Genomic DNA, 16,121 nt, shown 5'->3' on the forward strand with positions numbered 1-16,121 from the left:
CCAGATAACCCAGGATGCTCTCTTCATCTCAGGATCCTTAATTAATTACATATGAAAAGACCTTGTTTCCAAATAAGGTTACAGTCACAGGTTCTGAAAACTAAGATATGGGCATATCTTTCAGGGGCAAGCATTTAACCCACCCCACATGCTAAGGGCTGGTTTTCCACTGGAATGACTGAGTCTCAACAAGATTTCCCAATGCGGTGCTAGAAGAATGGTTCCATGCCTTTCACATTCATGATACGTTTAGACCAAAGAAAAGCCCCCAGGACATCCCCTGAGGTGGTGGCAGTCTCCCTCCCACGGGCTTGTTCTCTTTCAGATTGCTGACCTGCAGCTCCACAAACTGGACGAACTGGACTGTCTGATTCAGGGCCTGCTTTACGTCGACTCCATTGGCTTCAACGGCAAGCCGGAATGTTACTACTTTGAAAATCCCACCAATCCCGAATTGTGTCAGAAAAAGCCGTACTGCCTGGATAACCCGTACCCTATGTTGCTGGTGAACATGGGCTCAGGTGTCAGCATCCTAGCTGTGTACTCCAAGGACAACTATAAAAGAGTTACAGGGACCAGGTAAACGCGGTTTCCACTAGGAGAACCTTTCTGTGCTTATTAAACCCAGGCCTCTTCCTTAAAGACCAGTTTCTGAAAAGGTTACTTATATTGAATACATTTTTAAAAGAAAGATCTTACCTCCTCAACCAACCAAAAAGGATTTATTGAATGTGTTATACAGGGTGATTGATAGAAAGGTTAATAAAACACAGGTCTTGCTGTGGTGGGAAACTGGTCAGGTGCGGGAAAAGGGTCACACAACCCAGAAGCCAGGTGGAAGGGTGCTTGTGATAGTCAGAGGGCTGCAGAGAAACCCTTCCTTTGGAACTGCCCTGGTGCCTAGCACAGAAAGAATTGCTTGAAATAATGTCATTCCAATCAGTGAGCCAGACTCTGTTTACAGTGCTTTTTACCCTCAGATAAATGCTCCTGCTGCAAACTGGAATAGTCAGCACACCTCACAGGGAATTTGGAAGTGCAGTGGATAGACAAACAGCCCTGTGACGGCAGTGGGGTGCAGGGAGTGTTTCTTTGTGTACACACACCCTACGGGCATGTGGGCTCAGCTTCCTGTTAGTAGGGATTCAACACGGAACGAAGATACAGGGTCAGAAGTCTTTGAGAGATCATAGTGTAAGCAAAATTACAAGGGTTTTCTTTACTTGTAAGAGGATTAGAATGAAGTTTCTTTAACTTATTGGACCACAAGAACCCATTTTTGGAGGAATGATTTAAGGAACTGGCGCTGTGTGACGCGTGCTTTGAGACATGATATTGAAAGTGTTGTTTTTGATAGACAGAGATACCATGTAACTCCTCTGAGCCTCAGTATCCTTGTTTGTGCCATGAAGTGAGTTGTTTCTTAATTTGTACCCGCCTCTCCAGTACCGACATTCTGTAATTCTACTCATGCATGAGGAGGCGAGCACTCCTGTATTAACAGGAGCTTTTCTCCTGTATTAACATGACTTTTGATGGGTCTGCATAAATCAGTGGTTCACCACTGGGGAAGGGAAGATTGAGCCCCTCAGGGGAGGGACGTTTGACAATGTTTGGAGACATTGTTTTTTGGTTGTCACAACTGGAGATTCAGCGATACTGGCATCTAGTGACCAAGGGTGTTGCTAAATATCCTACGATAGCTCCCTACAGCAAAAAAGTGTCAAGTCCCAAATGTTAACAGTTAGTGGTATAAGGAAACCCTGGTACACACATCCTGACTGATCCTGCTTGTGTGTGTGTAAATTGCCTCCAGGCAACACACTTTCTTACTAAGAATACAGCACTAAGCTGAAGAATCGGCCCCACGGCCTCATTAGGACTGTCAGAAGTATCAGAGACAAGTAAATATTTTGGCTAGACTGGGTTTACCTGAAGAGAGTGATCTTCTGGGAAAGGTATAATCTTCAGCTACAGACTTCCTCCCAAAAGGAGCCATCGAATTGGTAGAGCTAGTCCCAAGGTAACAGCAAGCTAACCATTGTCCACAATTAGAGATATTTATAGTTTTGTTGATTAACACTAAACAAAGTCATGATTTATGTCACAGGTACATGCTCTCAACCTTGGAGGTTCCAAGGATCTGGTTGTCTTTGAATAATGAGCCAAACTGTGCTGCTTGGTATCTGATATATGTGCAGTAATGCCTATAAATTCCAGTGACTGGTAAATGCTGGTTAATGACCAGTGCTTCGCAATCAGCGAATACTGTTTGGATGTCCAAGCTTTCTGACAAGCTCTCTTTAACCAGTAGTTTTGGAAAGGTATTGCAGGAGACTGAAGGTTATGAGAGAGCCCTTTCCAGGGCTGCCACAGGTTGGGGAAGGGAACGAAATATCAAGTCTCTGGACCCCAGGTCTTCCTTGTCCAACCATTTATTCTGCCAAAGTTTTTTTGTTTTGTTTTTGATCCAAGTTAGAAAACCATTTATCTATAAACTATAGGCATACCTCAGAGAAATTGCAGGATCAGTTCCGGACTGCTGCGATAAAGCCAGTATCACAATAAATCGGATCACATAAGTCTTTTGGTTTCCCAGTGCATTTAAAAGTTGTGTTTACACTATATTGTAGTCTGTTAATTGTGCAATGAATTATGTTTAAAAATAAATATATATACCTTGATTAAAAAATTTTATTCCTAAAAAATGCTAACCATAATCTGAGCCTTCAGCAAGTCATAATCCTTTAACTCCAAAGATCACAGATCACTATAACACATAAAATCATAATGTTAAAACTTGAAATATTGTGAGAAGTACCCAAAATGTGACACAGAGACACAAGTGAACAAGTGCCATTGGAAAAATGGCACTGATAGGCTTGGGGATCCAGGATTGCCGCAAACCTTCAATTTATAAAAATTCAGTATCTGTAAAGTACCATAAAGTAAAGCACAGGAAAATGAGGTGTGCCTATATTTTGGTCAGCCGTGAACATCAGTGTGTGGAACACACTTTGGAAATCGCTGATTGAAGCAAATGGCTTGATCTTTAAGTTTTGCTACTCCTAGTAGGATGGCTGTAACTCTAGGTTTTTTGTTATTCTCGTATACCCTATTTTCCTATTAAGCATTTTTATTTTTAGGAACCCACATTATTACAGGATATCAGTTTTCTTTTAGACTTATGATTTTAAATGATTTGTTTCAGTGTTATATGTAATTTTACTGCATCCTAGATTCATAGCAACATTTCCTTTCTGTTGACACAACTCCAATTATATTATAGCAGTCAATGAAAAAAAAAAAGCAGAACTTAACGGCTTATATTGTTAGAATGTGTAATCTATGAAAAGAGGAATGTAAAGACTTTCCAAGCTTCAATGAAATGAGCAGTGCAGCTTATTTCATTCTTTTGGAATCTGTTTTAAGGGCATGAGCATTCATGTAATTGGATTCTTTTACTTTCTTCCTGAAATTCCTCACTACAAGTTTGTTGGGTTTTTTAAAAAAAACAATGATGTTTTGGTCTCTGATTTGCTGAGGGTTTTGCTATGTGTCTGCTGAAACAAACATGCATCTGATGATGAGCGAGAGAATCACTAGACTGGATAACGGGGGGCAGGTTGAGGATGTTAATAAAGTGCTCTTCTGCAACTGTACGTTCTTTCGTCCAACCTGCAGTGTCCCAGCTGTGCCAGTGCATGCTTGCTTTCCCCATTCAGCACCGATTCTTTGTCAGTCACCTGTCATTTTCCACTCATACAAAGCCCTCGTCCCTTTTCACTCATACCAACACATCAGATGATGAGTTGCCTTCTTTCTAAGTCAGCCAGTGCCTTTAAGTGCTTGTATGTTTGGAGTCAGTTGCTGAACACCTTGAGGAATACAAATACCTGATTTCAAAGACAGGATATTAGTGTGGATGAAAAGTAGAAACTAGAAATGGGAGCTAAGCTTTTTATACACACACACACACACACACAGAAAACAAGACAAATTCACATCACACAAGCCAAAAAGTGTTCCCATTAAACCATGCTAGCTATGTGGGGCAGAGTAAAAACTAACAACATCTCATGATGCACCATGTTAAATGTAAATAAACACAAACTTTCTTAGAGGAAATCCAGAATTTCTGCTGTGACTGAGTTGTCAAGAGTGTAATGCCCGTGGAGCTCTTTTTGTCCTCATGGGACTGCACCTAGTTTGCATGGCTATGCCTGGTGCCTAACTACCTAATTTGCTACGAAGACACATCATTTCAATCAAGTATGCATTTTCGTAAGAATCACTATTTAAGAAATATTACAGTTACACCTTAGATGTAAATCCTAAAGAACTGTGTGTCTATAATCTGGTACCTTTTTGGTAACAACTTTTTGACAATAAATATAGTTTACCCTAAATTTTCTTTTTTTTTTTTTTTAGATTTAAGTTTTGAAAATAACCTCAATCTCAATTTGAATTTCCTCTTAAAAGCCAGTATCCAAACACATATGGAATCCCCAGGGCTGGCAGTTCTTGGAATTTCAGAACAAACTGATGTGCATTTACTCTTCTGAGTGGCAAACAGAAAGTAAGGCCCATTCATGGCCATATCAGTGCTCTTCTCTGCCAGGCGCTCACTGCTGACAGTTTTATTCTGAATCTGCTTTTCTTCCCCTCAAATACAATTGAGTTCCCTCTCAACTATCATGATTGGTTTCGAATTTTGTCTCAAAAGACTATCGTAGAGGAATTCCCTGCAGCACCCCCCCCCACCCCCACAAAAAAACTGAAACCTTTTAAAACATGGTTCAAACACTGAAACCATTTTAAGATCTCTGTTGCTATTTTTTGACTATCGCATGGTAAGTAAAATACTAATAATCTTTTCCAAAGTTTACTAGAAAAAAAATCAAATGTGAGATCCATCAATTGTTTCCTTTTTGAAATTTCTGAGAATCTTCAGTGACATTACTTCTGCAGGAGAAGCAAGGTCGGAGGAAAGATACAGCTTTGGGACTGGCTATTCCTGGCAGAGTCCCAGTTCAGTCTTGTCGTCATAGAGTCTGTCTCTCTAGATATGAACTGTGCTTCATGTATACACAGTTTCTAAGTATTTGCATTTAGCTACATATGTTTGTTTGTTTGTTTTTTTAATAGCAGTCATTTCTCTGGTTATTTGCCGCTTCCACACCACCCAAATTAAGGGAGCTAGCTCATGATTTGGCCCCAGTTTCTAGGCGGGACGATTGCATGAAGCACTTAGGTCAGCGGCTGGTTGAAGGTCTCACAACGGAAATCAGTGAGAGTCTTTCTCTGGGTTTTGTTCTTAAAATTCAGGGCAAGTTTCCTTGATGTTTCTTTTAGTCTCTGCCCTCTTTTTTTTTTTTTTTCCAATCCGATCTACCCTGAAGCTCTTTTTCACCCAGCACTTTAATTCAAGTGCCCCCTTAGTTTTTTTTCTGTTTTGATTCACCCGTATTAGTGGTCTTGATGTAGTTGGGGACTTGGATGGGCAAAGTCTTCCAGTAAAACTTAAAAAATAAACCTTATTGTTCCTTCAGTCTTGGAGGTGGAACATTCCTAGGCCTTTGTTGCTTGCTGACTGGTTGTGAGACCTTTGAAGAAGCTCTGGAAATGGCAGCCAAAGGCGACAGCACCAATGTTGATAAGCTGGTGAAGGACATTTACGGAGGAGACTATGAACGATTTGGCCTTCAAGGATCTGCGGTAGCATCAAGGTAGAGACTAAGTAGCTAGGAGCAGTAGCGATTAAACACAAGGCAGTCTCTCCACCCTGGCTGTTCATTTAGTTTTTTGTTTTTTTTTAATGTCAACCCACCAGCCTGGTGCAAGGATCTATGGTATTGGAGCTCAGACTTGATCTCCTGCCCTTGGTGAAGCACTGAGATGTTTAGCTTTGGATACCTGTGCTTAAAATAAGGCAGCTTTGAAAGAAGGTTCTGGAAAACTGCAACAGTTTCCCCTGTTCCATTCTTGTCCAGATATCTAGAGGCATTAAAAAAAAAATTTTTCCCCCCATTAATAGCCATGCTACTTTGTCCCTATTAAGAAAAGGGCGGCCAATCATCCATATGGTAATCCTGTCAGCTTGTAAACCATGGTAGCTAAATCAGGTCATTTGAGCTTGATCAGAGTTATTCATAAAACTCTCCGCTGTACTTTGGTGGAAGCATGGGGCCTGCCTGAGGATGATTTTGAACACTCGCTAATATTTCCAACATAGCTTTGGCAACATGATGAGTAAGGAAAAGCGAGATTCCATCAGCAAGGAAGACCTCGCCCGAGCCACCCTTGTCACCATCACCAACAACATTGGCTCCATTGCTCGGATGTGTGCGCTGAATGAGGTAAGGCCTTCACCCCGGGAACAGCCATCTGTCATTCATAAACACCATTTTTGGCAGTGCAGTAACTGGTGACCCTCACAACACTACAGATCCTTGGAAAACCTGCTGTTTCTCATAATCATACCTTGCAGAACATGAGGGATGTTTGTTGGGGGAGGGAGAGGAGTATGTGTTTTAAGGAGACACTGGGTGATGACAAATAAAACCATCTAACTGGGGAAACAGTAAAAATGACAGTCCATACTATAACCTCTCCAACCTTGTGGACACACACCTATTGAACGGTGAGGGAAAGCTCATGCATCCTTGTAAACAGTTGCAGGTAAAACATTCCACTTGCAATTTTCGATATTCTCTCTGCTTTCAGCTTCTTTACAGTGTTGCCTTGTGGCATGGAGTTCAAGCAGCATTGTACAGGGCTATCAAAGCACAGAGAGCTTGCTACGGCTGAGGCCAGCCAGAGCCCCAGGCACAAGAAAGGGCAGAGTTGGTGACTGACAAAGCTTTGGTAACGTGTTTTAAAACATTGCAAAATTGCTTTGAGAAGAACAGAACCCTTTTCTGAAATACAAGATGTGTCAAGTAGAATAGTTCTCACCGAGTTGTATTAGGAAGACAAGAAAGAGGCATTAGGATGTGGAATAAGTAATAGCAAAAGTATTAAAGAATCACTGTAGCATCAGTAGTGGGGCTTCCCAGGTGGCGCTAGTGGTAAAGACCCTGCTTGCCAATATTCTTGCCTGGAGAATCCCACGGACAGAGGAGCCTGGTGGGCTGCCGTCCATGAGGTCACAAAGAGTCAGATACGACTAAAGCGACTTAGCACTGGAGCATCAGTAAGAGTTTTTAAAATACGAGTTTTCATAGAAATGTGACATATATACAGAAGAGGGCTCGAATCACAAGGGTACAGCCGACAGATTGTCAGATACATGTGCATGTGTGCACACACACACCTGTATAGCCACCACTCAGATCAAGAATTGGAACAGTACAGGTAACTGCAGAAACCCTCTCCAGCCCCCTTCTAGTTGAACAGTGGAATATTACACAGGGTAGGAGGCAGCCTGTATGACAGGTGGGTGACAGCCCTGCCTTTGAACTCTAGGGTTACGAAAGAGACACACTCCTTTTACAGCATTGAACAGAATTTGTCACTGGCCTATGGATCAGTGTCATGCTTTTTGTAAGCCCCCATTTCAGTTGGAGTTTAAATGAGGGTGGTATTCAGATGAAAGTATGTATTCCAGAGACATGCCTTTTCAAAGTCCACTGTGGTCATGGGATTCACTTTAACAGAGAATTTACTTTTTGACATTAACCTTTGAGGAAAGTTTTCCCAAGTAGCCAAACAAGCCCTAGGACTAGTATGTGTATAGTTGGCTGTGCCCATAAACTCTCAAAGGTCACTTGGGTGGAATGTCTTCCATCCAATAGAGTAATAGGTGCCATTTCCCCTACTTTCCAGAGAGCTGCCGTGAGCCAGCAGATCTTTTTACAGGTATCATAATCACTTTACGAGTAGAATAACTGCTTTTATTTTTTATTTTTATTTCAGTGTCAATACCATTTATTGTTGGATTATAGTGTAGCCATGGTACATCCTATTAACAGTTGGAGTAACTCTTTTGAATGTTTCTGTGGTGTTGAATGAATAAGAGGACTCACGGATCGCTTGGGGCCAGGCTTCTGTTGGCCAGCGTCCTGCCAGCCATTGCTTTGCTCCCTGGAGTCACTGACTGGAGGATCTTTGATTCCAGCCATTTCACGGAGGGGCACCACATTTACTGACTCTAAAATATTTTTCTGTGATTACTGGAATGCTATCAAATAGTTCTCTACCAACTTTTAAAGTTTGTATTCTTTTTTTTTTTGGAATAGAGAATACAAACACATAATACAGAGCTCTGAAGACACCACAAGTAGACTATACATGGAAATGAGTCACCACTGCCATCCCATCCCTCAATTTTAACCTCACTAGAGGTAGCACTGGTTTTAGTTTTTCTGTTTTGTTTTGACTCTGTATTATCTGCATTATAGGGTAAACATGCTGAATAAATATTTGATTTTTGAATTAAATATGTCAGACTTTTCTTTAATGGAGTCTGAGTGTTACACCTTTTCTACTTCAACATTTTTAAAAAGAATTCTTCCGTGTTTTCTTTGTCTCTTTTTTTTTTTTAACGTTTATATCTTTGACGCACCTGGAATTTATTTGAAATAGGAGTATCTATCACATTCTAATGCCATTTCCCTTTCTTCTGGCTTCCTGCCAGAGCAATGCAGGACCGAAAGTTTGAGCAAGTCCTACCTGGGCAGTTTGTGGCTACAGCTCTTATTTGTGGAAACATTAAAGTTACCTCCCACACCTCTACCCAGGGAAAATTTTCACTGTGGTTAATAGATTTGTTAACATGTATTGTTGAAATCTGAGACAGTTAGAAAGTGATGTTCCCACACTCTGATTGCTCTTGATAGATTGAACAGAAAATAATGCCAGATCCCAAGACTCTGTTCCCTTTTATGTGAGTGACCATAGCAACCGACTCTCTGAGTGAGTGATGGTGAGCAGCGTCTGTGTGGCAGACAGGCTGAGTTCAGTGTGAGGTGTGTGTTCAGAATACAAATCTGTATCCATGACAACAAAAATATAAATGTGATTTTCATTATCTTATTGTAACCCACATATTGATCAAACAGGATATTTCATCATATATCCGAAAGGGCAAAACTGGGTACCATTTCTTTTTTGTATTCCCAGTGTTTGCAACAGAGCAACCTGACCAGACTTGTTAGATGAATAACTTATACCATAACCATTTAATTTATGAGTTGGTTGGGAGTTCTCTGATAGCCTAGTGGTTGGGATTTGGTGCTGCCTTCAAGAGCACCAAAAACTTTTTAAAAAATAGATAAAATTTATAAAAAAATAATTTATAAGTTGATAATATTTTAGAGTTGGAAGTTTGGGGGATTGAAGGAAAGCACAAGCAATTTCGATGAGCTTGAATTCCAGTTTTAATTCCATATATGAAATGTTGGGAGGTGAATTTTATATTAGACCCAGGGCAACCTAACATAATACCTGTAAACAAGCCCAATATCAGTCTCTGCCTCACCCATGCAAACTGTGGAATGAACTATGAGGTTGATTTGGCTTCACCTTGGAAATCCTGAAATAATTCTGCTTAACAACAACAACAAATTCACTCTGCAAAGTCCTGGAGCACAGTGATATACAAAGCATTGGATCTGTTAAATGCTATTTTTATGCCATGGTTCACTGTTTCTCTTTCGTTTTTTCTTTTCCCAGAATATTGATAGAGTTGTGTTCGTTGGGAATTTTCTCAGAATCAATATGGTCTCCATGAAGCTGCTAGCATACGCCATGGATTTTTGGTCCAAAGGACAGCTAAAAGCTCTGTTTTTGGAACATGAGGTAAGTTGAGTTCACAAGGACTTAATTGTCCTCTGTGGACATTTTTGGGTTGTCTAACATGTGAGCGGGTTCCTTAGTTTGTATTTATGCAAAAGATAAGGAAGAACAGTATGTAAAATGGAAACTCTCTTATCCAACAATCAAGACTGCTGCTGCTAAGTCGCTTCAGTTGTGTCCGACTCTGTGCGACCCCAAGACGGCAGCCCACCAGGCTCCTCTGTCCCTGGGATTCTCCAGGCAAGAACACTGGAGTGGGTTTCCATTTCCTTCTCCAGTGCATGAAAGTGAAAAGTGAAAGTGAAGTCGCTCAGTCGTGTCCGACCCCTAGCGACCCCATGGACTGCAGCCCACCAGGCTCCTCCGTCCATGGGATTTTCCAGGCAAGAGTACTGGAGTGGGGTTCCATTGCCTTCTCCGACAATCAAGACTAGTAGATGGTTAATTTTTTTTTAAGTTAAAAAATGAATGATCCTAGGAAAATACCTCCCTACTTTCAACATTCTATTTTAATATAAAATGTGTAAATGTTCATTTGCTCACCAATTTTTTGAGGCAGGTCCAAGACCTAATTTTGAGCATGGGTTCTGCTGATGGGAGCTTTGTAATTGTCTCTTTTTCATAATCCACAGTATTATGTACATTTTTTGATTTTTGGTTTGTTTCTTTAAAGTAGATCAAGAAATTAAAGATCCTTATGAAGTAATTTGATTGCAAAATCATTCTAAATTATCCCAATCTTTCATACGTAGAATCTACCTAGAGAGCAACGGTTGTGACTACCTTTTTCAATCTTTGTAGCTTTTTTTTTTTTTTCAATTTTGAGATAGAGTTAGCACATAACACTGTATAAGTTTAAGGTAGACAATAATGATTCAATATATGTATGTATTATAAAATGGTTATTATTAATAGCATAAGTTTAGTTATCATCCACCACCACACATTATTACAAAGATTTTTTTTCCTTGTAATGAGAACTTTGAACATTTACTCTCCTAGCAACTTTCACTATTATTAACTAGCTTTTTCATCTTTTTTAAGAAAATAACTGGATTTTCATAGAGGTGACCATTCCATCTTGTACTCTTTTTATTGGTTTTGGTGGTATATAATTACATTAGATTATTACATTGACAATGAAATTATCCTAAACAAATTTGAGGATAAACACAACTGACCCTTGGCAAATAAACAACTCAGTCAGTGAGAACAGAAGTGTTCAGGCTACTCTTAGTAACCTGGTGGCCTTGAGAGGCTAGTGTGCTAGACATTAGGCAGCCTGTTTACAGAAGTAGAGAGCTCTGATTAATTCAGAGTCCCTTATATCCAGTTTCTAAATTGGAGGTTTCTAAGAGTGAGTAGGGGGGCCCTCTTTTCTTCCCACCTCCTCTATCCTCCTTTAAAATCAATACTGTAGGGCTTCCCTGGTGGCTCAGTGGTGAAGAATTCGCCTACCAGTGCAGGAGACACAGGTTCAATCCCTGTTCTGGGAAGACCCCACATGCCGTGGAGTAAACACTGAGCCAGCACTCTCGGGCCCACAAGCTACAACTATTGAGCCCGTGTGCCACAACTACTGAGCCCATGTGCCACAACTACTGGAACTTGTTTACCCGTGCTCCTCAACAAGAGAAGCCACTGCTAAGAGAAGCCTGAGCACTGCAACTAGAGAGCAGTCCCAGCTCACCACGAGAGGAGCCCCCACAGCAACGAAGACCCAGCACAGCCAAAAATAAATTAATTAATTTTAAAATGGAAGAAAATAAAATCAATACTGTAGAAAGCAGCTCTTTTTTTTTTTTTTTTTTAAGAAGGCAGCTATTTATCATAGCAGGTACCCAGTGCCTTGGATATAATGCAGCAGGAAGAATAGGCAGTATCATAAATTTCCATTGTAATGAATACTGTGGCATTTTTCTCATTTCCAAACTGAATTATTTACTTGAAAAGTTGCTGATGCATTTCTAAGTTATTTAGGGCTCTCTAAACCTATGTTCTCAAAGAAAGCAATGGCACCCCACTCCAGTACTCTTGCCTGGAAAATCCCATGGATGGAGGAGCCTGGTAGGCTGCAGTCCATGGGGTCGCTGAGAGTCAGACACGACTGAGCGACTTCACTTTCACTTTTCACTTTCATGCATTGGAGAAGGAAATGGCAACCCACTGCAGTGTTCTTGCCTAGAGAATCCCAGGGACGACGGAGCCTGGTGGGCTGCTGTCTACAGGGTCACACAGAGTCCGACATGACTGAAGCAACTTAGCAGCAGCAGCAGCAAACCTATGTTCTATTAAAGCATATAAAACAATAGGAAGTTAAATACAAAAGAGTTAAAGGCCAATGATAGACATTAGTACTAAAGAAAGTTTTTGTTTTCATGTTTTTACGCAGGCTAAGAAATGATATTAACTTTTTTTGTGGGGAGGATGGGGCCTCAGAATTTTCACTTTCCTTCCCCCAACCAGAGCATCTCCCTTTCTATCTACTTAGTTAATCGATTTTCCTTGTAAAGTTTTGTTTAAAAAAATAAAATGAAAAAGAAAAACACTCTTCTGGATATCTGTGCTAAGTCGCTTCAGTTGTATCCAACTCTTTGCGACCCTGTGGACTGTAGCGCACCAGGCTCCTCTGTTCATGGGATTCTCCAGGCAAGAATCCTGGAGTGGGTTGCCGTGCCCTCCTCCAGGGGAATCTTCCTGACCCAGGGATTGAACCTGCATCTTCTGCGGCTCCTGCATTGCAGGTGGATTCTTTACCACTGAGCCACTGGGGAAACCCTAGTGTTACTATATTTAGCAATCAAATAGGACACACTTATTTTATCTAGCATTTATCTGTTTTATCTGGCAACCCTAAGTTATGATCCTCTTGGACTAAAATACAAAACAAACGCTGGAAGTCATCAGGGATTAAAAGCCATCTACGGGGCACACGGGTAGTTAGTTGATGGTAAGATAGGGAGCAAAACCCAATGTTTTGGGGAACCCACTTCTCCGGGTGTAAAGGCATATCCTTCATACAGTCTTAGGCCTCTGGATGATAGCTATGGTTTGTTACTAAGTGTTAAACTCAGTCTCTATGGCCAATGAAAATAGAGCGTTTTTGTATCTCCTTGTAGGTACTTCTCAGAAAATTCTCTACCTCCTTGGGTTCATTCTCAGTTAGGCAGGTCTTTCTGGAGGAAGGTATGGAGAGAGAACTTTTGGGAGGGCTGGTAAGGTGGCTTTCCTGCCCTGCCTGGAGTCCTCACTCAGTCTCATTCATTTCACTTATATGAGTGAGCATCTCCTAAGAGAAGTGGACTCCCCAGGTGGCTCGGTTGTAAAAGAATCTGCCTACCAATGCAAGAGACACAGGAGATGCTGGTTTGATCCTTGGGTCGGGAAGATTCCCTGAAGCAGGAAATGGCAATCCACTTCAGTATTCTTGAAAGAGAAGCCTGGTGGGCTACAGTCCATAGGGTTGCAAAGAGTCACACCTGCCTGAGCATGCACACGCATGTATCTTGGAACTAAAAGAAATAGTCTAGTGAAGCAGTTGAGAACACAGGCTCCCACTGACTTGGAGACCTTAGTCAATGACTTCTCCATTCTCTTTTAGCTTTTGTAAAATGAAGTGATAATAGTATTTGTCTCATAAAGTTATTGTGAGAATTAAGTGAAGAAATTCATGTAGCGTTCTTAGAACAATTTCTAGCTTATAGCAAGCCCTCAATAAATGTTAGCAGTTGGCAGTGGAGGCAGAGATCCCTGCTGTGTAGTGTTCTGACATCTGCCACCCATTTCTGCAGGAAGTAACCATTGAGCCAGGCAAATAGCAGAGAAGAGGCGTCTCCTGCCTTTTGGAAACCAACTTCTCTAAATATTTCTGTTTTTCAGGTTCTGTCATTTTTACAGATGAGAGAAGCTTAGAGTTCCTTCCTGTGAGACATGACAACTTTGGAGTCAGATAGATTTGGGGATTGAGCCCAGGACAAGGCATGTGACCCTGAAAGGGTAATTTACTTTATTACCTTCCATTTCTTATCTGTGGAATGGAGGTAATAATGTGAATTTTGCCATAACAAGGATTAAAATGAAATAATTATAATCCGAAAAATCCTAAAAATACTCAACAGCAAGGTAGTAGTGTATACTGTGGTGCCAGAGATTTTTCTAAGCACTTTACATCTGTTAATTAATGTTTATAAGCAAATAGATACGCAGTGCATTTATTATTATTATTATTCTATCATGTTTCATACCAGAGTTCAGGTTTTAAATTTCTCATTATCTACAGCTTCCCAGGTGGTGCTAGTGGTAAAGAACCCGCCTGCCAATGCAGGAGACAAAGAGTCGCGGGTTCAGCCCCTGGGTCAGGAAGGTGCCCTGGAGGAGGGCATGGCAACCCACTCCAGTGTTTTTTCCTGGAGAATCCTATGGACAGAGGAGCCTGGCGGGCTACGGTCCATAGGGTCTCAAAGAGCCAGACATGAATGAGTGACTGAGCATGTACGCACACACAGCATTAGTGGGCAGCATTCCTCAAATTATGAAAAACAGCAGGTATTGGGCCAAGGTTCAGAGATAATCATACAGAAGTTTTCCCATTGTTGTTGTAGGGTTACTTTGGAGCTGTCGGGGCACTGTTGGAACTGTTCAAAATGCCTGATGACCAGTAGAGATGAGCCATAGACATGGAGCAGCCCTCTGTGAGGACAGGGACGCAAGCTCTGCTGCTGGAGAGGGTGAGAGCCACGGGACGGAAGCCAAGCCATTATGGCAGATGAACCTGCTGGATTTGTACATAATTTAAAATCCTTCTTGCTGATCTTTTACTCTTGGGTTTTGAGCTTATGATTCAAAATGGGGAATACAAGAGTTTTTTCTGTATACTGTATTTTTAAAAAAGGAAAAACATTTGTGCAACGTGGCCAAACCTACCAATTTTATGCATTGACTCTGAAAAGCTGAATGATGTTTAAAGAAGGACCTGAAATGTAAGTGCTGGTTATTTTTCTTCTGGGGTTTACTGATCAGTGTGATAATTTTTAATTTCATTTAGTAATGACTCTAGAAGATTTTACCTTGACATATTTTTCATGACGTTTCATGATTTGCTGTTGGTTTCAAATGAAACTACAAATCTGGCATGTTTTACTGTGAACACTATTTTGTTTGTTTGTTTGTCTGTTTCCCTTTTTTTGGTCTTGTTTTTTCTGTTTGACTGTCTTATGGAAAAAGAGAATCCTTCCCCGTTTCTGTCCTCGGATGACCCCTCCCCCACCCCTGCAACACATTCGTTCTTCAGTGTCCTTGTTCACATTAATCAAGGTGCTGACCAACTCAATACAAAGTTAAGCACGAGACCTACAGCTCTCAAAAGTGCCCTTGAAGAGAAAACTCTGAAGAAGTGTTCATGAATTTAGTGAGTCTGGCAAAAGTTGAAAATGATTAATATATGCAATTTTGTCATCACCCTTATGAATATAAAGTGTTGCATTGAATTTCTTTTATGTTGGGTTATAATGTTACATTGAAATGTTCTCTGGTTAAATGTCCTCATCCATGCAGAGCATGTGAGTGGCAGCGAATCCTGTGCAAGATGCTGGAATTTACAGGGAAAGTCTCCCGGTAGATAACTGTTCACACTGGGATGTTTAGGAGAAGTCATGGGTTGAGGTGTCATGTAGTAACATCTGTGTTTTGTACATGTATGTACCTAGGAGCTTTGTAACAATGCATCTTAAATAATAACAAACTTTTTTATTTAAAATATTTTAGACTGAAAACTGTATTTCAATCCCACTTTCTAAAATTTAAAAAAAAAAATTATGATACTGATCTATATTTTTTTTTCTGTTTGAAAGATATCATTGGGACTGATGGGTAACTTGAAAATGAGAGCTTTGTACAAATATTGAAACATGAGATCTAATGATTCAGAACTAATTAATCTTTTGAATTGAGCATATTGTCGAAAGGGATTTTTGAAGGGCAGTACCATTGTTCCATGATGAGACTTTCCTTCTTTGCCTTCTGGGCACCATCTTTAATTTCCATGTCTTCAAGTCTTGAAGAAGTTGATGTTAATGAAAGTGTTCACTTGTCTGGTTGAAATAAAGCCTGTTTCTGTTGTGATTTGTTTTAGTGTGTATGTCATTTTCATATCTTAACCTTTATGTCCATATTATCTGCTTTTGTATCATAAAAGGAATATGTGTTATACTTTAGCTACTCTACATTTCATAATTTGAAGCTTTCACGTAAGCTTGGTAAGGTCCAAAATGCTCTGTCTTCACTTAAAGCTGTAGTGTAGCCCTATGCAAGGATTTATTTTTTTA

The 16,121-nt window shown here is 40.5% G+C and overlaps 1 protein-coding gene across 5 annotated transcripts in view; it reads left to right on the forward strand.

Annotated features, from left to right (window-relative positions):
* The window catches only part of PANK1 (pantothenate kinase 1), a 104,205-nt gene extending 88,287 nt beyond the window's left edge, over positions 1-15,918 (forward strand). For 4 of the 5 annotated variants that reach the window (XM_070363959.1, XM_070363960.1, XM_070363956.1 and 1 more), the window contains 5 exons: positions 326-579; positions 5,553-5,729; positions 6,236-6,359; positions 9,676-9,801; positions 14,400-15,918. In XM_070363959.1, the coding sequence (XP_070220060.1) occupies positions 326-579; positions 5,553-5,729; positions 6,236-6,359; positions 9,676-9,801; positions 14,400-14,459 (741 nt within the window). In that variant the 3' untranslated portion in view covers positions 14,460-15,918. The remainder of the gene's footprint in view (positions 1-325; positions 580-5,552; positions 5,730-6,235; positions 6,360-9,675; positions 9,802-14,399) is intronic. The other variant, XM_070363957.1, reaches the window with a different exon arrangement.
* The last annotated feature ends 203 nt before the right edge of the window (positions 15,919-16,121 follow it).

The sequence above is a fragment of the Bos mutus genome, chromosome 26 (genome assembly GCF_027580195.1).
Source record: "Bos mutus isolate GX-2022 chromosome 26, NWIPB_WYAK_1.1, whole genome shotgun sequence".
Lineage (NCBI taxonomy): Eukaryota > Metazoa > Chordata > Mammalia > Artiodactyla > Bovidae > Bos > Bos mutus.